Below are 23,210 nucleotides of genomic sequence, written 5' to 3' on the forward strand. Positions count from 1 at the left end.
TAAAGGGACATTGTGATTAATCTCATGATGTAGATAGATAGCTATAATTAACACTAAAATAAATCCATTTCACGGGCCAATAACAGAGATTAGGATTAAGGTTGCAAGTTGCAACAACGTTGGAGGGCTTGTGACGGCACTTAGGAACAAAAAATACAAAATATTAAATATTTTCAAAGTTATGTCAATATAGAATGAATTAGATTGGTTGCACTTGATGCATCAAACATATGCTCTATTACCTCTTTTTTTTAGATATATGAAATGTCTACTTGTGCAAGGACATTTTAATTCACATGGATTTTTTTTTTTTTTTTGGATTAATCATGGAATTATTTATTATTCTCTACCAAGAATAATTCCTATATCACAGAAGAGTCCAAAGCATAAAACGGTCTGATTTGTGTTTCTTCCATGGAGTTTGAAACCGTCCCCATATCCTACGTACTTCTTTGACCCTTTTGCACGAAGGTTTTTTTTTTTTTTTTGGTATCTTTATGTTCACCTGTAAAAAGGTTCCAATTTAGTGGTCTACCATGTGCAGTTCATAATTGTTGTTTTTGACCAACAAGTCTCAACTAACATCTCTCGTACCATCAATGCCGGTGATGAGGCTATATATGATTCAATTCGACTTGATGGAGCGTCCGTAATTTTTATCCTCTATGCCTTTTATGTGCGGCTCTCAATTGATAAGTGCTACTATAGTTATGTTTAAGTAAAATAGCTATAATTGGTCTCCCTCTCCTACATTTTTAATTAGAGGAAAAAAAATAAATAAAATTCTTGCCTCCTTTAAGAGCTGGATAATCACCAAGCTTCACATGAATGTAAAATTTTGTACTCACAATTTAGCTAAATGAACCATTATATCTAAATTTAGAATTGGAAGTGTTCTCTTTTATTATTTTCCTCTATTGGATCTTCGACTTGATAGTGAGAATATAACACTCCAGCCACATATTGAGAAGATGAATAGTTTGCTTATAAATGGTAGATTATTTTTTTAAAAAAAAAAAAAAACTCATTAGTGCTAAATTTCATATTTGTTCATTACTAGCAAGGTAAGGCTGTGTTTTATAAGTGATTTTATGAAACTCCAAATTAATTAATTGTGAAAACTTCACTTATAACCTCTGATTTTTCATTACTTTTAAAAAAATATACCCAAACTTTAAAATGTGTCAATTTAGGGTATACATCTTTCAATTTTATTTTATTTTATTTTTATTATTATTTTTTTTTAATTTCAACCATCTGTTAGAATTTTCTATTAAATCCTATCAAAATTCTCAAAATACCCGTGTTTTTTTTTCTTAAAAAAAAAAAAATTATAAAAATTTTCAAAGATTCAAGCATAGATATTTTTGTAAATTCCGTCAATTTCTAATCAATACCTAAATCCTAGCTGTTCCTTTTATTTTTTCACCAAAAAAAAATAAAAATGGGTATTTTGAAAATTTTGACAGGATTTAAAAGAAAATTTTAACGGATGATTAAAATTAAAATAAATTAAAAGATGAATATCCTAAATTGACACTTTTTAAAATTTAGATTTTTTTTTTTTAAAAAAAATGATAAAACATCTAAAATTTACAAGTAAAATTGTTCATAACTAATTCTTTTAAAATGATAAGACATACGTGGCTAATTGGTTACGTGTAGCTACAATTCCCTTTGTAATTTTTTCTTTTGTTTCCTTGGTTTCTTGCTTTATGTCTTATTCTCACTTAAAAAGAAAAAAAGAAAAGTCCCAACTAAAAAGAAAAAAAGAAAGAAGAAAAAGTAATTTCTGAATTATCATCAGATGAATATATATATATATAGTGGTCAATTACAGAAATGATTAATTCACAATATCTGATCATTAACAAATTAACAATGAAGGACAGGAGGTTGGGTAGTCGACGTAGCGGTCACGAAGCCCAAGAAACATGAAAAAGAAACCCTAACAAATATGATTTGAAAGACACGGGTCAACTTATTAGGAGATTATGGGTTCAATTAATCACAACCCAAAATCGATAAATATTCAGAAAAATCAATGGACCCCCTTGCCTTTATTTTGTATACATAATATGACTTCCAAATGAGGCTTAATTTTTATTTATTTATTTATTTATCATGGGGGGTGTTGTTAGCCGGTAGCAGTCCCTGATCAAATCACAAGATTCATGTGTTGGTGGATATTAGAGCTTAATTTCCCACTGATTTCCTGTTAATTGACCATTTTTTATTTATTTTTTATTTATTTTTTTATTTTTTATGGGTTGTTCTTCTATTAAGAATTAGCAATATTGTCACATCGGCGTGGACGGTAATAGTGGGCCGGTAGCATAGCATTATCTAAAATCTCATGGGGGGGGATATATATTGGGTAGGTGGTTCTATCTATCTAATTGTCCCATTGAAATGATTTATATATCTTAATCAAAAATATTTAGATCAGGATCAAATTAAAGCAAGAATGATTTCTTGATTGATGCCTATTGTGGGACACAACAAGTTGAAAGATTTTGGCTTTTACAAATTGGATTCTTTCTTCTTCTTTTTTTCAGGATTTGATTGATGGTGGATCTTAGTACTACTGAAAATCGATTTTGGTAATTTAAGCTGAAAATATGGAGTTTTGGTTTTCAAGATTTCTGGTAATTACTTAATTTATTTTTTTTTTTAAAAAAAAAACTGTAGAGCTTTTCTTGGTATCTGTGAAGATGTTGGTTTTTTTTTTTAAAAAAAAATAAAATTATTTAAATATTACTGTGAAAGAGAACCCATCAGAAACAATACAGGAAATTGAAACATTTTTTAGTCCCGACCCAATAAACTACACGATCTGCTAACTTTTCTAGAGTTCTAAGAAGAGGAAGAACGAAGAGGAATGCCAAATATTCAATATATTAGACCTTTCAAGGTTTGCGGCCATTCTTATGCCTCTAAGCTGCACCATTCATGATGCATCTTATCAAACCGTTTTAACTAGTGACTACTTTTCTTGGTCGTTGTACAAAGAATATATAGGGTCGCGTCGTTTATTTGAAGAATTCATTTTTCTCTTTGTTGAGTTGCTCATCCCTATTTTTTTATTTATTGTAATTTTTGTTGTTGATGTACTTATAGAAAGAAAAAGAAAGGAGATGCTTAAAATCGATGTTGACAATATATTATTTCAAATTATTGACTAAAATGAGACTCTTAAAGGGGTGCTGATGACTCTTCTGATGATTAATTGCTACATCATAACGACATTAATGACATGTGCAAAACTTGTAAACAAAAGCAGAATAGGGTGGCTAATCAATTGGGTTTGGTAATTGCAATGTTTTAGTTCTTAATTTTGGTTTTTATAATTTTTGGGATAAATGAGCTGGCTTCAACAAGTTTTATACTTTATTTCTCTATTTTACTTTTCTTGTCCCAAATAATGAACAGACTACTACTTCTGTCCTATAGAGATCAGAATCAATAAATTCACAAAGCTTTGTGATTTGGCTTGTATCTTAATTATAAAGAAATGTAGTTAACAAAAACTGTGTATTTTTTGTTTTCTAAGAACAAAAACTATGCTTAAAAATAGGGAGAAATTCGCTTATAACTCTTGAACTTTCTCCCATTTTGAAAGAAGGTACCTAAACCTAAACGTTAAAACGTCTCAATTTAGGGTATCCGTTTTTCAGAAAGTTTCAATCTCAGTCATTCCGTTAGAATTTTCTGTTAAATTCTATCAAAATTTCAAAAATACCTATTTTTTTTAGGAAAAAAAAAATACTAGGATTTAGGTGTTGGTTAGAATTTAACGGAATTTGGAAAAAACCCCATGCCTAAATCTTTGAAAAATTTATAATTTTTTTTTAAAAAAATAAATACAAGGGTATTTTGAGAATTTTAATAGGATTTAACGGAAAATTCTAAAAATTGAAACTTTCTGAAAAATAAATATCATAAATTAATACGTTTTAAAGTTTAAATACATTTTTTTAAAAGGGATAAAAGTTCAGGATTGTAAGTGAAATTATTTCCTTAAAAATAGTATACAAACAAAATAGAATCTGTTATTTATTTATTTATTTTTTTTCAGTCTCGTTTTCATTACCACCTATATTTTTCAAAAACCCTCTCTCAAGTCTCATACTTGAGCATGGGCGGGTTGCCCATGAGATTTTACTAAAATTTGAAATAGATGCAGCCCAGAATGTGGCCCAAAATGAAATCACTCCAGTCCAAATTGAACTTTTCCCACTAAAACGCACCGTTTTCAGCCTCCACTCCCGCCCTGAGAGAGCCATTTTCAAACTCTCTCTCTCTCTCCCTCTCTCTTTCCGCGTAAACATTCTGATACGAAATACGATGAATTCTGAAGCAGGTAGAGAGAGACAGAGAGAGATTCATCTGGATTTTTCTCATTTTCAATTCTATTTTTCATTCCTCTAATGTGCTTATCTGTTTTCAGGTGGAAGTTCCATTGATTTATGGTCAGAAATCGTCGCCACTGAAAACCAACAACAACTACAGCCGCAACAAGTTGGAGATATTTATAGAAGGAGAAGACCCCAGAAAAACCCTCAAGATTTAGACTTGTAAAAAAACCTTCAACCTTCAAATTTTCATATTTTTTTCTGTTTTTTGAAACTTATTTTTTGGGGAATCATTTTTTTTTTTCCAGGAGGCAGTCAGGTTCTCGTCGAAACGGGAACCGGGTGAGTTTGGCCGCCCCCAAGCGAGTTAGTTGGAACCGCTCACTTTCCACCAGGTTATATAATTGGGTTCCAGACTTCCAGTCTTTAATACTCAAATTAACTTTTTTTTTTGTTGGTAAAATCTTGTTTGTTTGTATTGAATTTTGAATTGGGTTTGCTCTTTTTATTATGTTGGGTGTTTGAGTTTTTTGACATTTTACTTGTATTGGGATTTTGCATATGGTTTTGAGTTTGATTCATTGGTAATTGGTGTTTAAGTATTAGGGTTTTTCTTTTCTTTTTTTGGATGAGACCCTTTTAGCGTGGGAGTCCATTGCACTTGTTAGATGATACACAAACCGGCTTTGACCCCCCTGGTTACAGTTATGTCTGTTGAAATGAACCATACTGATCATTTACAGTATGAGAAAACTATGAAATGCGTCAGCTACAAAGATTTTGGCGTACCTGCTTTGTATCACTTTTCTGATTACACATCATTTCTTGGTTGTGGGATTTGGGGAAAGGAACCTAAAATTTATTTTTGATAATGCTTGGATCACCTCTCTATCGCACATGAATGTACTTGACCTGGACAGCTGATTTCAGTTTTTCCCTTTGTATATCAGTATGTTTCATGTGGTGTTTGTATTTCACTTACATATTTTAGTGAACGGCATCTCTTGAAAGAATAAGTCTTTTATGTCAATATTTACGTGGATCTCTTTGCCTCACTTATTTTGTGTAATACCTTGGTTTGTGAAGGTGTTGTGTAAATATGTGTTAAGGTCACATTGGGTGGATGGATTATGAAGGCGTTACATAAGTATGTGCTTAGTCTCATATTGAATGTGTACTATAAAAGGCGCAAATAGTGACTAATCCTTTTGGAGTATTGTGCAAATGTGGTTAGCGCATCCCTAAGTTGTGACAAACGATATCAAAATCAACCTAGTAATGTCATGTTGCATTGGGACACTGCAACACAAAACGTCATAATTAGGGTAGAAGAGATTGTGATATTCCAAATTGTAAAGGCAATTCATGGATGTGTGTCAAGTCCCATATTGGGTGGATAGATTGTGAAGGTATTGTATGGGTATATGCTAAGCCTCATATTGATTGTATAATAGGTGAAACTAGATTATACAAGTGACTGGTGGCTCCAATAGTGACTAATCAATTGGAGTATTATGTAGATCTGGCTAGCACATCTACGAGTCATGATATTCTGTTTGATTTATCTTATGCTCATCGTTAGTGGTCTGAGTCTTTGGTTTTTGAGAAACTTATTAACTTATATGTTTTCCCTAAAGAGTTGACGTGTGTGTGTGTGGTTTTGTTTAAGGTTGGCTACTATTGTATTTTCTGTTTGAATTTAATTTTCTGCTTGACAGAGGAAGGACAAGTATTGCTGTTGGCGCTTGTGTGGATTATCAGCCTCAACTGAAGGAGGCAAAGAGAAAAGGAAAACCTGCTCTACCCAAAGTACGAATCTGTTACTTCTTTTTGGTTTATCTGTTCATGCCATTTATAGTATACGGCATCACCTCAATTTCAATTACAATTACTCTCTTCAGTTTTGTTAAACTGGACTATGTTGTTGGTTCGTGGTTTTTCCAATTGTTGTTCCTATTATTTTATAATAGTTTATGATATTTTGATGCCTGGTCATTTAGATATTATAGGTTATTCTCACTTTCTATCTGATAGTTTCCTGCTGTCTTTTGGCTTTTCTTTTTCAAGGGAAAATTTGTACAACCTCCAACCTTTGAGAAGGAGAGGACATACTTTCAAGAGGTTGATGCCTTTGAGTTGTTGGAGGAGAGCCCGTCACCCAAGAACTTTGGTACATGGGCCATGGGCACTCAAAGCAACAATATTGCAATACCGCATTTGTCCTCAAGATTAGAGAAATGGCTAATTTCCAAGAAACTAAATCATAGTTGTGGACGTTCCACCACACTGTCGAAGATATTAGAAACTCCAGCCATGCCCTTGGAATCTATATATGGCGATGATTTTGAACCTTTGAATTTGAGAACTCCAGAAAAATCTTCTGTGAAGACTGATTCACAGTTGCTTTCGATCAATAGCAGATTTAATTCAATATTAGTCGATAAAGATGTGCTTGAGAGGGAAAAAAATTCACAAAAGAGAAATGCAGTATCAGTGAGTGAGGGTCATGAGGATTGTGAACATCTAGAAGTTGCTGTTAAGAAACTCTCCCTGACGTCAACAACAGCTTCATTGGATCATGATCAGTTAGATCCATTTGCCGCATTATTAGCAGTTTGTGGACAGTCATCTCCTTCAACACTAAAGAATGCATTCTCCAAATATTGGTTTGTCTCTTATTCCCATCCCAACTTGCTAACGTGCTCATGAGTAGGTATTTTACATACATGGCACGCCTTGCTTGATTTCCTTCTTTATGCTCTTTTATATGTTTGTCATGAGTTATGTGGATAAATTTATCTGATATTTTTATTCAAAAGGGCAGCTTCTTTATTTGTAACTGTTTTGTGTTGCCGTTTCTTCCAAAATAGACTATTATGATACTTTTGTGATTTCATTCTCAAGGTATATTTTCATTTGTAATCCTTGGTAGAGTAGTTTGTACTGTCTCAATTGAATTTACGCAAATCTAATTTTTATTACTTAATATGGGTTCTCATTGCTTCATATGCTTTCAGAACTTTTGACAGCTTTAGCTGTCCAAGCAAGGGGGGGAAAAAAAAAACTCAAGATAATGAATCTATATTGTTTTAATGGAGGTTAATAAGCAAAACAGAAATTTGCACGGCTTCATGTGGTAAAACTGAACTTTATATTAATGCCTGGAAAATTTTCCGTGACTTAAAAACTCTTTCGGGTGATTGTTAGCTTTAATTTTTACAAAGATAAAACTATGGGCTTGTAGAGAAAATTAGAGAGGCATCTATTGATTTGGAATTTCTAACTGTTTCAGTCATTTGCGACACTTTAAATTTTCTCTTCCTTTTTGCACGTTGTTTTAGTTGAATGTGGTACTGCATCCTCAAGCTGATTAGAGATTAAACTTTCTTGCTCCAGTGAACTGGAAAATATCATTAAAATTGGTGAAGGTACTTTTGGAGAAGCTTTTAAAGCTGGTGACTATGTCTGCAAAATAGTTCCCATTGATGGAGACTTACGAGTGAACGGGGAAGTGCAGAAGGTATTTATTACAATTACATTTCTCGTTTCTATCAGTTTTTTTGGCTACCGATAATATTTGAGGCTTGGGTGGGGGGGCGTATATAAGCAATATGGGTAAATAGCCTTCTTTCTGGTCAACATCAGAATAGTGGCAACTGGCAAGACACTTAACACTACCATGCATATATGTATCTTGGTGCTTAACTTTTGAAAATTGCTTGCTTTCAGCAATGACCTGAGGCTGTCATCTGATATAATTGTTTTGAGTGTCAAAAGTTATTCATATGTTCAAAAGGGGGGAAAAAAAATTAAAAGTTGATTTGCTGTTTTTGTTGTGCAATGAATTGAATTATAGGATGACACTTTGTTGGGAGAAAGAGAAAACACTTGAGATATTTTTGTATGGTGGACTTCTAATATTCTATTATTAGTGTGATGAGCCTTCCTTTTATTAGAACTACCAAGTAACGGCTAGTAGCCGTTACACTCCACGGGTCTGCAGAATTTCTGCAAAATGCAGTATGCACATTTCTTGAAGCCATCACTGGAAGTCCAATTCTCTATAACGTGTCCTGCTCCACCTCTTCACAAATCTGCATGCCATTCCCTGCTGAAGCTAAACGTGTCCTGCTCCACAAATCTGCATGCCATTCCCTGCTGAAGCTAACGTGTCCTGCTCCTCTGCATTGACGTGTTGCAGCCTTGTTTCTAACGTGTCCCAATTGTTGTCATGTATTTATTTTATTCTGTTGCTTTGTATTTTAACCACTATAAATAGTGGACTCATGTAAAAGCTCATTAAGACAATTTCAACCAATCACCATTGTCTTCAATTGCTAATATGGTATCAGAGCTACTAGACTAACGTCTTTTTTTTATCATGTCTACTGAAACTTCCTCCCTTCAATCTCCATCACCCACCTCGCCCTCCCCTTCTCATTCTCTTCTCTCCTGTAATCATCAAATCACTCTCAAACTTACCCGTGACAACTATCTTTTATGGCGTACCCTCATGGTTCCCTACTTAGAAGGCCAGGAACTCCTTGGTTATGTTACTGGTACCATTCCATGCCCTCCTCAGTTCCTTTCATCTTCCAGCAGTACTAACTCTGCTGCCACTCAAAACCCAGCCTACACAGCTTGGGTTCTTCAAGATAAACTAATTCTTAGCGCTATTCTCTCCACCATGTCAGAAACTACACTCACGCATGTAGTTAATCTCAACACCTCTCGTGAGGTCTGGTCGGCATTGGAAAAAATTTTCTCCTCTCAATCCAAGGCTCGTGTTATGCAATGTCGGTACCAGCTTGCCACTCTCAAGAAAGGCGCATCCTCCATTGCTGATTACTTCCAAAGAGTTCAAACTCTTGCTGCCATAGATCAACCTCTGAAAGATTCAGAATTAATATCTTACCTCCTAGCAGGCTTAGGATCCGATTATGATCCTCTCATCACATCCATCACCACACGGATTGATCCCATCACCCTTGATGAATTATTTGGTTATCTTTTAACTCATGAACAAAGGCTTGAGCACTCTCATTCTGCAGGTGATTTATCACTCTCCAGTGCTAATGTTGCTCAACGGAACAGCTCTGTCTCCAAAACACAGCGCCCTTTCTCTCACATTGCTGGTCGTGGACGTGGTCGTGGCTTCCCCAACACTGGCCGTGGCTACTCCTCTCCCTCCAACCAGCCCTCTCCTTTCTCCACTTCCACTCGTCCAGTATGTCAACTCTGCTTCAAGATTGGTCACACTGCAGCCAAATGCTACCATCGCTTTGATCATGCCTACCAAGGTCACTCTTCACCTCCCACTGCCTATCTTACCACTCAACAAGTGTCACCTGATTCAACTTGGTACACTGACTCGGCCTCTACACATCACCTCACCAATGACTTCTCCAATTTGAATTTGTGTGCTGATGAGTATCGTGGCACCGATCAAATTCGTGTGGGCAACGGTCAAGGTCTGAATATCCTTCACTCTGGTTCTGGTCTTTTACCTACTCCTAATCAACACTTTTCTCTGCATAATCTTCTTCATGTACCTCAAATTCAAAAAAATCTCATATCTGTCAACAAGTTTACTCGTGATAACCAAGTCTTTATTGAATTCCACCCTTCCTTTTTCTGTGTTAAGGATCTTCGCACGAGGCAGCTCCTCCTCCACGGCCCGAGTAAGGAGGGTCTCTACCCTTGGCCCTCCCACACTTCTTCCATCCATCCTGGCTCTCCTTTCGCTTTTGTGGGTGAACGTGTCTCTCTTGATCAATGGCATCATCGCCTTGGTCACCCTGCTCCTCCTGTGGTGCGTCACATTTTGTCAAGACACAAGCTTCCTCTTTTGTCATCCAAGTTCCAGCACATCTGTTCAGCTTGTCAACAAGGAAAACTTCATCGCCTGCATTTTGGTTCCACCCCCTCTACTTCAAGACATCCCTTGGATCTTTTGTTTCTTGATGTATGGGGTCCTGCCCCCACCTTATCATCTAATAATAAAAGATACTTTCTTTGCATTGTTGATGATTATAGTAAATATATGTGGATGTTTCCCTTAACTTGCAAATCGGATGTCTCTCGCACTTTCCATCAATTTAAACTTCTTGTTGAAAACTATTTCTCCCGCACCATCAAAGCTCTGCAAACGGATGGTGGTGGTGAATTCTCCTCCTTAAAACCATTACTTTCTTCCTCTGGCATCACTCATCATCTCACTTGTCCTCACACTCATCACCAAAATGGGAGTGTTGAAAGGAGACTTAGGCATATTGTTGATACCGGGCTTACTCTCCTCTCTCACTCCCATGTTCCTTTTCAATACTGGGATCATGCATTTGACACTGCGTGTTATCTTATAAACAGACTCCCTCTCACTGCCACTCGTCCCACAACTCCTTTTGAGCTTCTGTTCCTTAAGCCTCCTGATTATATCTTTCTCAAAACCTTTGGATGTGAGTGTTGGCCTTATCTTCAACCTTATAACTCCCATAAATTTTCTTTTCGCTCTAAATCATGTGTTTTTCTCGGCTACAGCAAGCCTCACACTGGTTATAAGTGTCTTGATATTTCCACTAGTCGTCTTTATATTGCACGACATGTTATCTTCAACGAGACTTCCTTTCCCTTCCAACCCAACTTGCCACCACCCCCTTCTGCCTCTTCCCCTTCCTCTAGCTGGCTACCTTCCAATCTTCGTGTCAATCCATCCTTGTCCTATCCCCTTGTGTCTACTTCCCTGCCACCTTCTGCACCTCCTCCATCTTCCCCTGCTCCTGTTGGCCCTCTCACCTCATCGGATCCTAGTCCAGCTCCTATTCTTCCTCCTACAGCTCCCCTTCGCACTCACCCTATGAATACTCGCTCTAGGCTAAATATTCACAAACCAAAAATCCCTACTGATGGCACGGTCAGATATCCTCTCCCTCGTGCCCTCACTGCCTCCTTGAGTTCTCCTGACCATGAACCCACATGTTTCTCTGAAGCTGCTAAATCTGAGCCTTGGCGAGCTGCTATGGCAGATGAATTTCATGGTCTCATACAAAATGGCACCTGGACCTTAGTTCCTCCTCATCCTTCAATGAATATCATTGGCTGCAAGTGGGTGTTTCGTATCAAACGTAAAGCGGATGGCACCATTGAGAGATATAAGGCACGTCTTGTTGCCAAAGGTTTTCATCAGCAACCTGGCTTGGATTTCCAAGAAACATACAGTCCGGTTATCAAACCAATCACAATTCGTGCTGTCCTATCTCTTGCCATTTCATATGGTTGGCCCATCAAACAAATTGATATAAGTAATGCCTTCTTACATGGATTTCTTTCTGAAACTGTACACATGGCTCAACCACCGGGATTTGTTCATCCTCAACATCCCCATGCTGTTTGTCTCTTAAAGAAGGCCATTTACGGTCTCAAACAAGCTCCCCGAGCTTGGTTCTCCCGGTTGCGAAGTAAGCTTCTTGAACTTGGCTTCACTGCCTCTCTTGCCGACAGCTCTCTATTTCTTCTCAAATCAGACAAAGTCCACTTGCTGGTCTTAGTGTATGTGGATGATATCCTCTTAACAGGTTCTTCACTGCATGCTGTCAACCACTTAATCAAACTTCTCTCAGCTGACTTTCCTATCAAGGATCTTGGTGACTTAACATACTTTCTGGGTGTTGAGGTCTCCCGCACTCCCGCTGGTTTACATCTTTCTCAAAAACGGTACATTCTCGACCTTCTTCAACGCACTAACATGGCCACCGCCAAACCGGTCACCACCCCTATGTCAGCTTCCTCCTCTCTCAGCAAGTTTGATGGGGTCTCCCTCACTGATCCCACTCTCTACCGAAGCACAGTTGGAGCATTGCAGTACCTTGCTCTTACCCGTCCTGATATTGCCTTCTCCGTCAACAAGTGTGCTCAGTTCATGCATGCCCCTCGTGATACTCACTGGACAGCCGTCAAGCGTATCCTACGCTACTTAAAATTCTCTATTTCACATGGTCTCCTCATTCGGCCCTGCCCCTCCTTTCGCCTTGCTGCCTTCTCAGATGCAGATTGGGCGGGCTGCCCTGATGACCGCAAATCCACCTCTGGCTATTGCACATTTCTTGGTCCGAATCTTCTCTCTTGGACTTCCAAAAAACAACCTACTGTTTCCCGCTCCAGTACAGAGGCTGAATACAAAGCCCTTGCCAATGCCTCTGCCGAACTCCAATGGATTCAATATCTTCTTCATGAACTTGGAGTTTACCTTTCTTCTCCACCCATACTGTTTTGTGACAACATCAGTGCTACCTATTTGTCTTCCAATCCTGTTCTTCATGCTCGCACAAAACACATTGAAATTGACTATCATTTTGTTCGGGAACGTGTGGCTCTCCAAACTCTCACTGTTAAATTTCTGTCTAGCAAAGACCAGCTTGCTGACATCTTGACCAAGCCCCTTGTTTCGTCTAGTTTCACTTCTCTATGCTCCAATCTCACTGTCTGTGCCAGTCCGTTTCGATTGCGGGGGAGTATTAGAACTACCAAGTAACGGCTAGTAGCCGTTACACTCCACGGGTCTGCAGAATTTCTGCAAAATGCAGTATGCACATTTCTTGAAGCCATCACTGGAAGTCCAATTCTCTATAACGCGTCCTGCTCCACCTCTTCACAAATCTGCATGCCATTCCCTGCTGAAGCTAACGTGTCCTGCTCCTCTGCATTGACGTGTTGCAGCCTTGTTTCTAATGTGTCCCAATTGTTGTCATGTATTTATTTTATTCTGTTGCTTTGTATTTTAACCACTATAAATAGTGGACTCATGTAAAAGCTCATTAAGACAATTTCAACCAATCACCATTGTCTTCAATTGCTAATACCTTTTGCTTCTTCTTTTTAAAATATTTCTAGGCTGAAATTAGTGAGTGTTGATTTATTACTGAACTATGTGGTTTTGGTGCTCCAGAGATCAGAAGAATTGCTTGAGGAGGTCATTCTTTCTCGAACTCTTAATTGTTTAAGAGGAGATGATGGGGATGTTTATAACTCATGCACGACATTCATAGAAACAATAGAGTACGTATTCCACTTAATATGTTCAAAAGGTTTTCCATACTGCAACTACTTAGGATCTTATAGAAAAAAAGATTGTAAAATTTAGATTTCCCTTTAGTAGGTTACTATGCTTGCATTTTAGAAACGAGTAAAGCCTACTGCATGGACATACCCTATGATGTGCAAGTAGTTCTGCAACTTGGATTTGGCTGATGCAATGGTTTTCCTGGATCAGCCCTATTGCCGAGACCTCTGTTTTAATGTGTTGGGTTGGGCTTGATCTTGGTCAAACAGGACATGAAATTGAATTTAGACTGGATATAGACAGAAATTTGGCAAGGTCAAACCCTTCATATGCCCAACATATTGCAAGACATGAACCTCACTACTAAATGTGTTGGTGTATATTATTACTTGTACTGTATGTTATAGCGTTTCAGCCCTTTATTATTTGTTTCTCCTACAGTTTAAAGGTATGCCAAGGCTCTTATGATGCTGCATTGATCAAAGCTTGGGAAGATTGGGATGAGAGACATGGTTCAGAAAATGATCACCCTAAGGCGTTTCCAGAGAAACAGGTTTCTTATTGTCTCTATGATTGATGCTTGTAAAAGTTGTGTACTAAGTAAACTACTCTCCACTTCCAACACCAAAGAAGACACACAAACACAGTATATGAAGACGTATTTATTTGGGCCGACAGTGCTAATTTTCTGGAAACATTTTTTCTGTTAAAAGTATATGAGTTTTTTTTTTTTTTTTAATCGGTGGTATTAAAATTTTTAAGTTGTGGTGATAAGCTTCCATGAATAGGAAAAATGACTACTGTTCTAAACTTAGAGAATTTAAGTTGTATAATATGAATGCGCTTTTTATTTTTTATTTTTTTTTTAAAAAATATATATATATTTTTGTTTAACTAACAAATTTTCATGCAGTGCTACGTCGTATTTGTTTTAGAGCATGGAGGCAAAGATCTTGAAAGCTTTGTGCTTTTGAACTTTGATGAGGCACGGAGTTTATTGGTACAGGTAAATTGCAGATTAGAATCATGTTTTAAATTTTAAGTCAGGTGATGAAGCTTTGATCTTTTATTTAACTGATTGTCCTTTGCGTATTGCAGGTTACAGCTGCATTGGCTGTGGCTGAAGCTGCATATGAATTTGAACACCGAGATCTGCACTGGTCTGGTTACTTTGGAAGCTATACGTGCAATAGTGCCTTCTAACGGGTTGGCTAACTCATGATCATGCATTTGTTACAGGGGAAACATACTTTTAAGCCGGAAGGATTCTGAAACATTGCAGTTCACTCTCGAGGGGAAGCATATGTTTGTCAGAACATTTGGATTGTTGATATCAATAATTGACTTTACTCTTTCAAGAATCAATACTGGTGAATTTTTTTTTTTAACTTTTAGCTACGATAATTTGGTAGGGTAACGGTTAAGTTTCTTTATAGAGCATAGCTAACAAGGATTTTATAACGCACAGGTGAAGATATACTCTTTTTAGACCTATCCTCAGATCCCTATCTCTTCAAAGGTCCAAAAGGAGATAGACAAGTAAGGGATTGGAGTGGAATTTATAAATTTCTTTCAGTAAGTTTATTTTTCTAATTTCACCTAGTGTTTTGATCTCATACGCAGTCAGAAACATATCGAAAAATGAAGGAGGTAACAGATGATTGCTGGGAGGGAAGGTATAGCTATTCTATAATTATTTCTAGTTATGAAATTTGTATGGGAAATATTTTGGGGGTATTTTTAATTTCTTGCAAATAGAAACCACAGTCGTAATTTTTAAACTTGTCTATATACATCAAATGATGTTGACATATAGGAGAATTTCAAATTTTTTTGATTCCTAAATCATTTAAGAGAACGACCAAATTGTTTTTTATTTCTGTGATTTTTATTGATGCTGAATCATTGTTGATTTCATATTTTACAGTTTTCCTAGAACGAATGTGTTATGGCTGCTGTACTTGGTGGACATATTACTCCTGAAGAAGTCATTTGTAAGTTTTCCTCTATAATTTTAGCTAAGTAGTAACTCTTTTTTTTTGAAGATAGCTAAGTAGTAACTCTTGATTTTAAGTCTTAGAACCTTTTTTGTTTTTTTTTTTTCTAAGCATGTTAGTTTTAGAACTTAAAGACTCTGTGAGCATGACTGAGCCTGTAGACTTAGAACACTCAAAGCACATTATTTTATTTGGTTATATTTATGTTACTTCTAAATTCTAGCCTTGTGCTTCTCACTCTGTTGTCGTGCTCAACATACGCCCCTCACAATGTGAAGCAGCATCTTCAAGATTCCTTGATTATTAGAAATTTGACATGTTTTAGTTGATGCTGTGACAGTCATGAATAATTTTTATCCTAATTTAGTCAACCATGGGGTGAACTGCATATTGATTAATTTTCTCTCTTCTAGGAATGAGTGTTGCTAGGGGTACTACAACTTTTACTACAAGTTCTTTACAAATTGATATGACAGTTCACGCGATACTTTCCACTTTAGGCACTAAAATGTGTATTGCCACGTGACAGTTCACATGGCACTTACTACGTTTACAAAGTGACGTGTCAGTCTACGTGACACTTATTTTCATAAAATATGAATTGCTACGTGAGTTTATAAGAGAGTCGTAATAAAAGCTGTAATAGTTCAAGCATTTTCCTTTATGTATTTCCAATATGAACCTCTAGAAGAATAATAATGATTCAAATTATTAATTGATCAAACTTGCGCTAGGAACGCACTTCAAAAGATGAGAGAGATTTGCGCTCCCTGAAGAAGCGTCTAGACAAGTATCATTCCGCCAAAGAAGCAATTTTTGATCCTTTCTTCAGTGACTTAACTGTTGATCATGGCATGTGAGTGATAAGTGGAGAAGCAAAAAAAGAGAAAAAAGATGGTCTTTATCTTGTAAATATTTAGCAGGAAGGGGAGCAGGTGATCATTTCTAAAACCTGCTTTCTCTTCAACGTTTTGTGAAATTTATGCTAATATAACTTTGAAAGGATATGACTCTAACAAAAACAGTTGGGACAACTTAATGGCCACGCTAATTACCATGGCTCATTTTGCTAGTGAATTGTATTGGGTATGATAACTTTCACATATTTCTTCAATTAATTTTTTTGACCATGATAACTTAATGGTCCGTTTGCATAGTTAGGTTTTCTGGATCATGTTTACTCATCACCACATTGGAGGCTCAGAGGTTTGTACATGCTGTAGCAATAATCAGTGGCTGCGGTAGAAGTACATTATGAACAAGCTGACAAGCTCTAAAGGTTAAGGGGCTTTACATGAACAGCTCAAACTACTTTATATCCTTCTCACCAGAATATCGCATGATATGTTTCCAAAAGTTATGGACATACACCTCATGTCTATTCTTATTTGCACCTTCCCCTGAAATTTCTTATTCTAGAGTACCAAATGACAGGTTAAAGATTTGGTAAGATAAAGATCACTTTTTTTCTTCTTCTTTTCTGCTTTCTTTTCTTTCTCTCGTTGGTTTGGTACAACGAACTGGAATAGGGTGCAATTAGCTACTTATATTGCATGCGATACGAGCAGCTCAATTGAGAGGAGAGGTAGCGTACACTTATTCGGGTAGAAGCCTGCATCTGCTCAGGCAGTCTGGACATCTGCTCGAGCAGGTGTAGGGCTCACCTGTCTTCTCATATTAGCTCATTGTATTTGCATGCTAATTACACCCGATCCAAATCTTAGTATGCCTAGTCTTGTACAACCAAATCCAAATCCAGGCAAGCAGCTGGTGCTCTGTACATGTAAACCATTTCAACTTTCATTTATAACTTAGCCAAACAATACCAAAAGGCAAAAGACATAAATTTAATGGTGCCCATATCTCTGACTGCTTTTTTCTCCGTTTTCTTTCTCTTTTCCAGATCCATATGAGGTTACTTTTCAAATTGTTATTAAGTTTATCACCTCCTCACTGGTATGAGTGTGTAACCATCTCCACTCTAAATCTTGCTTTCGGCTGAGACCCAGTCAGACAAGGAGCTTTTGATTCACTAATTTGAAAGAGAAGCACAAATAGATTATTTCCACATGGGGTGTCCCCACTCGGCTTGTATATTCTAATCTTAAATCCCCAGAAAGAAGATGCTGCTGACAGTGTTGGTTAAAAGGCTAATAAGCAGCAGGAACATAGCTCCACAAAAGGCCTGGTTTTGTTACCATTTTACACTCTACTAATTATAATGATTCTGATTCTGATTCTGATTCCATTGCAATAGGACTGTCTATGTAAAAGCTTGCTTGCTTGGCCCTACTGCTAGATAGGTGTTTTGACGGTCTGAATCTCTGATTGAGATTTTTGAAAATTTTATTGTTCAAATTGTTAATAATTTGGACAATAAATTTGAGAAAGTTTTGATAGAACCCATTACCTATTTACCAAAATAGGTCCCGGACAATCCATCCTCTGCTCGGGCAAGTAGACCTTATAAAAATTCTTTCATATTTAATATCTAAATTGCTAACAAAAGATTCAAATCTCCAAGTCTCAAATGCTACCCAAATATCTATCCCAAAAAAAGGAAATAATAATAATAATAATAAAAAAAGCGGACCTGTTGCACGGGATCCCCTAATATGAATAATGTTAGAAGTTCGTCTTGTGTCACTTTTGTATCCTTTCAAAAAATGAGATGGTTTTTAAAATTACTATAAGGCTTGTGATTGATTATTATTGAATTTTGATCAAATTGTTATTTTAAAAGTCGTCTTATTTTTTAAGGGACACGAAACTGACACACGATAAACTTATAAAATTACTCCCCCAAACATTTGTAAATACATGCCAAATCAAAAATTGGGGCTTTATGCATCAACATGTGTATGTCTTCCTTTTGCATAGGAAACTGCGTCCGCCCATATTTGGGCACACATTTATGTCGTACTTTACGAAAAACATGGGAAAAGGTTAAGTTGTGACTTGGAGACACATTGGCTAGGTGGGTATGTTATTTATCAATAATAATAATAATAATAATAATAAATTAGTACTTTAATCCTTATTCACGTCTTGGAGACGGGCCGACCTAATAAAATAATGTTATTAAAAATATATAATTTTGAAGTACTAGAAAACGTCATTTAAAATTAAGAATTCTTACAGTCCGACAAAAAGTTCCAATTTTTCAGTTTGATACATATAAATTTCAAAGATCATAGTTAATGAGAAAAAAATATATTGTAAAAAATAATATATAAAACACCTGTCTACTGACTAAAGGACTTTGTTCTCCAGTAGGTTGAATTAGGATTTAGCCTCAGTTTGATTGTATATAAAAGATTATCTCACGCTATTTTTCAGAAAATTAGTCAAAAATAAATTCTAATATTCAGTCTAATTTTGTTAGATTAGTTTTTCTTTTATCTTCCATAATTATAAGAGTATAAGCTAACATTTTTTTTTTTAAAAAAAAAAGTTTTTCTTAATAATTCTTTCAACTTCATCTAATATATCATTCATGTAATGGGCAATCCATGGACTACACTAGCATGCACATTTTGTGGCGCCTAACACATGGCCATTCCATGGGTAGGGGCCTGGGGCAGCGGGGGCCCAGGGTTTAATAGAGTAACCTAAATCTAACGCTCCGTTTGTTTCGACGTAAAATTTTTCTGTTAGAAAATATTTTTAGCAAAATCATTTGTCAAGAAAATTATTTCAGTTGAACACATTTTTTGGTGTTTGATTTGTACGGAAAATTAACAATGACAGGTGACTTTCGGCGACCTCCAGCATGGATTTCGGCGAGCTCCGTCGAGGAGCGACGAAAAATGAACTGCGGAAAGGAGAAGTTCAAACTCGAAAAATGATTTACTGTTTTAGGTGTTATCATTCTATTATTTCTCGATAATCTTTCTTTTCGGGGCAAGACCACCGTATAGATTTTATCTGGGAAATTTTTGCCTAGGAATTCTTTTTGTTATGAAGAATTATGGGATTTGTGGGGGAGGGGGTCTCCACCACTGCTTGAGCCTTAATGATATCACTTATCATAAAAAGCGTGTAGGAGACAAAAGAAGCAGCAGTACGTACAAGATTTGGAACATGGCAGAAATTCACACAAATCTTAATAATTTACATGGTTTATTATGGTTATGATCATGTCCATAATCAACATCCATGATGTGCCTCGTTACAGCATATTTTCGGATACTTGAGAAAAGATAAAAAAAAACTCCAGGCCTTATCCCCAGAAAACCTTTTTCACCCTTCCTTTTCTCTATCTTTACCCGATTTTCACTAGTTCTTTTCTTGTAATGGTTTCTGCTGAGCTAAGCCGAATTAACTTTGTTATCCTCTTTGGTGCCGTCCAGCCAACTTCAAAGCTTTCTGTCTTGTTAGAATCCTAACTCTTACAGACTACCGTTAAATATTCTATTCCTATGGCCGATGGTTTTAAGCTTTTGAGATAGATAAATATTGATTTAATAAAAGACAAAACATAAAGAGAAATGATTAAAACACTTACAATGCACAACAATGACACAACACCAAGACACATTCATAAATAATATCTTTGCGGGTTTTATGGTCGGTAACTTGATGTTCTTCCTTTATTTGTCATTAGCCATGACCTTACTGTAGTGCATGTGTGGTTGTACATGCATGTGGCACATGTTCTTCCATTTGCTTTAGACTTTGAGGTTATGGCTTTGGGAAAGATAACAAAGCAAAAAAGCATGTTGATTCTTTATACTGTGATGAGCTCTCGGGCAGAATATTTGCAACCCCATCCTTCATGACAAAGTAACATCTTTTCTTTGTCATCACAAGGTCATCTTTCTTTAACACTTTTTTTCCATTTGCTCTTTCACCTTTATCTACAGACGCATTAATTTCCATATTCCCCCCCTCCATCTAACGGCTTCAGTTATAATTCCAGGTGCAATTAATATCCTTGAAGCATCGCCATTATATGCATCACATTAAAAACCCAGTCGGGTCTCTTCCTAGTACCCAGAAACAGATCCTGTTGTTAACATGGTCAAAGGAGCTTCTAAATGCCTCTTCTTACTCTTCCTGTCTCTTCTCACTATCTGCTCTTCTGGTAAGCAATTGCTATTACTCAAAAGACAGTTTCTTTCCTGAAATTTTCTATGGGAAAATTCCAAGGAAATGTAAACTTTTTCCTTTGAGTTTGCTTTCATTTCTGAAACCATGATAATTACTCGTGATTTTTATGATCAATTTCTTGTTGCTGTATTGGTTTCTCAGTATATTGCAGTTGCTTAATTTGAAGTTCTTCTCATCTTCTTTCCTATTTGCAGGAACTCTGGTGGGTTTCTCCTATCATGCAGGAAGCACTGCAACTTCATCAACAGCCAGAACTTTATCATTCCTGAAGCAAAACAAGGTCACCCCGTCTCAGATTCGGGTTTTCGTAGCAGATCATAGGGCTTTAACTACTCTGTCTGACTCCGGCGTAAACGTTGATCTCTACTTAAGTAAAAGCCTACTTGGGAATTTGGTGAATTCGAAAACATCTGTTATTTCATGGCTGAAAGCCCATGTAATGACCTTTCTCCCGCATGTGAACATCAATAGCATCATACTTGCTAGTGGCAATGACCGTTCAGAACAAAGTGAGCTATCAATGCTCTTATCCACCTTAAAGTCAATCCATTCGGTCCTCAGTGCTCTTCATCTGGAAAGCCAAGTTAGAGTTTCAGTAGCATTTTCATTGCCTTTCTTAGAGAAGTTGAATAGAACACAGGAAAGAGACCTGCATAGGATTTTTGGTTTTATCATGAAAATGAAGTCTTACGTCATGGTTGAAGACAGTATTGATGGACAGTTAAGCATGGGAGATCAGTTTGTTCAGTCTATGATTGAGAGAGCTACCCTTGCCAGCAGTTTTCTTCTTCCTCACAATGATGTTCCAATGGTTCTGACAATTAAGAGCCCTGCTGTTCCTACTGCAACAGAAGCAGCTCAATTCAGTGATGAGGTTTTGAAGTCTCTACAAAACAAAACCCAGATTACAGGACAGATAGTTGGGTTATATGCTGAAATATCATCCATGGAAGATTTTGTGCAGAAAGAGCTCAAAAGGGAAGAGGAACAGATCTTTCCTTCTTCCCACAGAGAACTCCTAAGCAAATCCCACCTCAAAGCAATTTTACATGACGCTATCAACCCGCAAACAACAATCTTTCCCACAACTCCAGACATCACCCCTCCAGATAATCCCACACCACCCATTATCACAGTTCCTGCTACTAACCCTGTCACAATTACGCCAGCAAATCCTGGTTCCACACCATTAACAGTTCCCTCCACCCCACCCATCACAATACCCTCCATTAATCCTGCCAACTCACCAGTACCAATCACCAATCCAGTAACAACTCCTACCACAGTCCCTGGGGCACAACCAGTTACTAACCCTGTAACAACTTATCCAACCCCAACAGGATCTGTTCCTGTCCCAAACCCGGTGGCGCCTCCTGCAACGACAAATGCTCCGGCGTTTCCAGGACAAAGCTGGTGTGTGGCCAAGGCTGGAGCTTTGGAGACAGCAATTCAGGCAGCACTGGACTATGCATGTGGAATGGGAGGTGCAGACTGTTCACAAATCCAGCAAGGTGGGAGTTGTTACAACCCAAATACACTTCAAAACCATGCCTCATATGCATTTAACAGCTATTATCAGAAGAATCCAGCGTCAACTAGCTGTGATTTTGGAGGGACTGCCACGATAGTTAATGCAAATCCAAGTAAGAGCATCTTTCATTGATCATTTAATTTTGTGTTTCCAATGAAATTTGACTAGTGTCTGCAATATGCTTAGCAAAATTCAAATCACAGCTGCGACCCTTTTTTATTGTCAATAGGCATTGGTTCTTGCATTTACGCATCATCATTATCACCAACAACAGCAAATCCAACACCGACACCGACGACGACAACAACAACACCAATTCCAATGCCAACAACACCAACACCAACACCAACAACACCAACACCATCAGGAGCAGGTGTATTAGGGTAATGTGTTTTGTTCTCACGAGTCATGGCCATGGAAACTCTTTGTTAGTACTAATCCCTGAAGAATAACCTTGTACATGCCTCTGTTTTATTATATCCGCTTTGCAGCTATGGTACTCCACCTTCAGTGTTAAATTCAAGCGAACCAGCTTCTGGTACTACACCATTTTTTGAAACCCCTCCTGTTGTCAACACATCAACATCCTTTTCATCTGGTTTGCATCCCTTTATTGGCTGCATCATTCTGGCAACATCCTTTGTTACTGGAAAAATAGTTCTGGACATGTAGAGCTGCTACTTCTCCATGCACATCAATGCCTCTAGAGATAATTGCTTCACTAGCAAGTCAGAGTTTTGGCCGTTCAAGCCGTGTACAGATCCATATTTTGCAGGTAAGAAATTAGAGGTTAGTTTAACAAAGCAGAACTATAACACCTACATTCTGCTAAGTGCTGACAAATTCACTGGCGTGCATGAGGTTGCCTGGGATGCAAAACATGTTTACTTCTGAAGCTAAAATTTCTAGTTGAAGCAAAATCATATGTTCGATATATAATTTTAGCTGCAGTTTCAGGTACTGAAGTTGGATGGTATGGTAGGGGTTCAATGGTTCATGATCTTGTACATATTTTAGGAGTTGTGGAGATTGTAGTGCGTGTCGTGATGATGACAAATTGTGTGATCGAATTGCTTCAGAAATTATCCTAATCTGAATTATTTAGACAGTTTCAATATATCTAGTCAGCAGTTACTCATTCTAATTATCATTGAAAAGCA

General features: G+C 37.0%; 2 protein-coding genes and 1 pseudogene across 4 annotated transcripts; all 3 read left to right on the forward strand.

Annotated features, from left to right (window-relative positions):
* Positions 1-4,287: 4,287 nt before the first annotated feature.
* LOC133852125 (serine/threonine-protein kinase haspin homolog) lies at positions 4,288-16,498 on the forward strand. Its single transcript, XM_062288801.1, has 15 exons — positions 4,288-4,363; positions 4,451-4,577; positions 4,664-4,750; positions 6,074-6,164; positions 6,423-7,021; positions 7,752-7,875; positions 13,297-13,406; positions 13,852-13,963; positions 14,324-14,416; positions 14,509-14,570; positions 14,650-14,780; positions 14,879-14,949; positions 15,034-15,086; positions 15,338-15,404; positions 16,142-16,498. Exons 1-15 carry the CDS (start codon positions 4,348-4,350, stop codon positions 16,265-16,267), a joined length of 1,869 nt encoding a protein of 622 aa, XP_062144785.1. The 5' UTR covers positions 4,288-4,347; the 3' UTR covers positions 16,268-16,498.
* Positions 9,241-9,371, forward strand: LOC133853102 (small nucleolar RNA Z247; annotated as a pseudogene).
* Positions 16,499-20,129: 3,631 nt separating the features above from the next.
* On the forward strand, positions 20,130-23,165 carry LOC133883133 (uncharacterized). 3 transcript variants are annotated; one of them, XM_062322354.1, is made up of 5 exons: positions 20,130-20,219; positions 20,329-20,493; positions 20,714-22,162; positions 22,280-22,433; positions 22,542-23,165. In XM_062322354.1, the coding sequence occupies exons 2-5, from the start codon at positions 20,427-20,429 to the stop codon at positions 22,720-22,722; spliced, it is 1,851 nt and encodes a 616-aa protein (XP_062178338.1). In that variant the 5' UTR covers positions 20,130-20,219; positions 20,329-20,426; the 3' UTR covers positions 22,723-23,165. The 3 variants fall into 3 exon arrangements, 2 of the variants coding, with proteins under 2 accessions (XP_062178338.1, XP_062178336.1); XR_009902819.1 differs by lacking the exon at positions 20,130-20,219 and having other exon boundaries at positions 20,266-20,493; positions 22,542-22,825; positions 23,008-23,165; XM_062322352.1 differs by lacking the exon at positions 20,130-20,219 and having other exon boundaries at positions 20,266-20,493.
* The last annotated feature ends 45 nt before the right edge of the window (positions 23,166-23,210 follow it).

Source organism: Alnus glutinosa, chromosome 12 (assembly GCF_958979055.1).
Source record: "Alnus glutinosa chromosome 12, dhAlnGlut1.1, whole genome shotgun sequence".
In the NCBI taxonomy this organism is placed as follows: Eukaryota; Viridiplantae; Streptophyta; class Magnoliopsida; order Fagales; family Betulaceae; genus Alnus; species Alnus glutinosa.

Bases quoted from the DNA above. Each gene is read 5' to 3' on its own strand.
- LOC133852125 (XM_062288801.1), top strand. The intron at 14,417-14,508 runs GTAAATTGCAGA...TGCGTATTGCAG, and splicing joins CACGGAGTTTATTGGTACAG to GTTACAGCTGCATTGGCTGT. The intron at 14,571-14,649 runs GTCTGGTTACTT...CATTTGTTACAG, and splicing joins GAACACCGAGATCTGCACTG to GGGAAACATACTTTTAAGCC.
- LOC133883133 (XM_062322354.1), top strand. From the start codon at position 20,427: ATGGTCAAAGGAGCTTCTAAATGCCTCTTCTTACTCTTCCTGTCTCTT. The intron at 20,494-20,713 runs GTAAGCAATTGC...TCCTATTTGCAG, and splicing joins TCTCACTATCTGCTCTTCTG to GAACTCTGGTGGGTTTCTCC. The intron at 22,434-22,541 runs GTAATGTGTTTT...TCCGCTTTGCAG, and splicing joins TCAGGAGCAGGTGTATTAGG to CTATGGTACTCCACCTTCAG.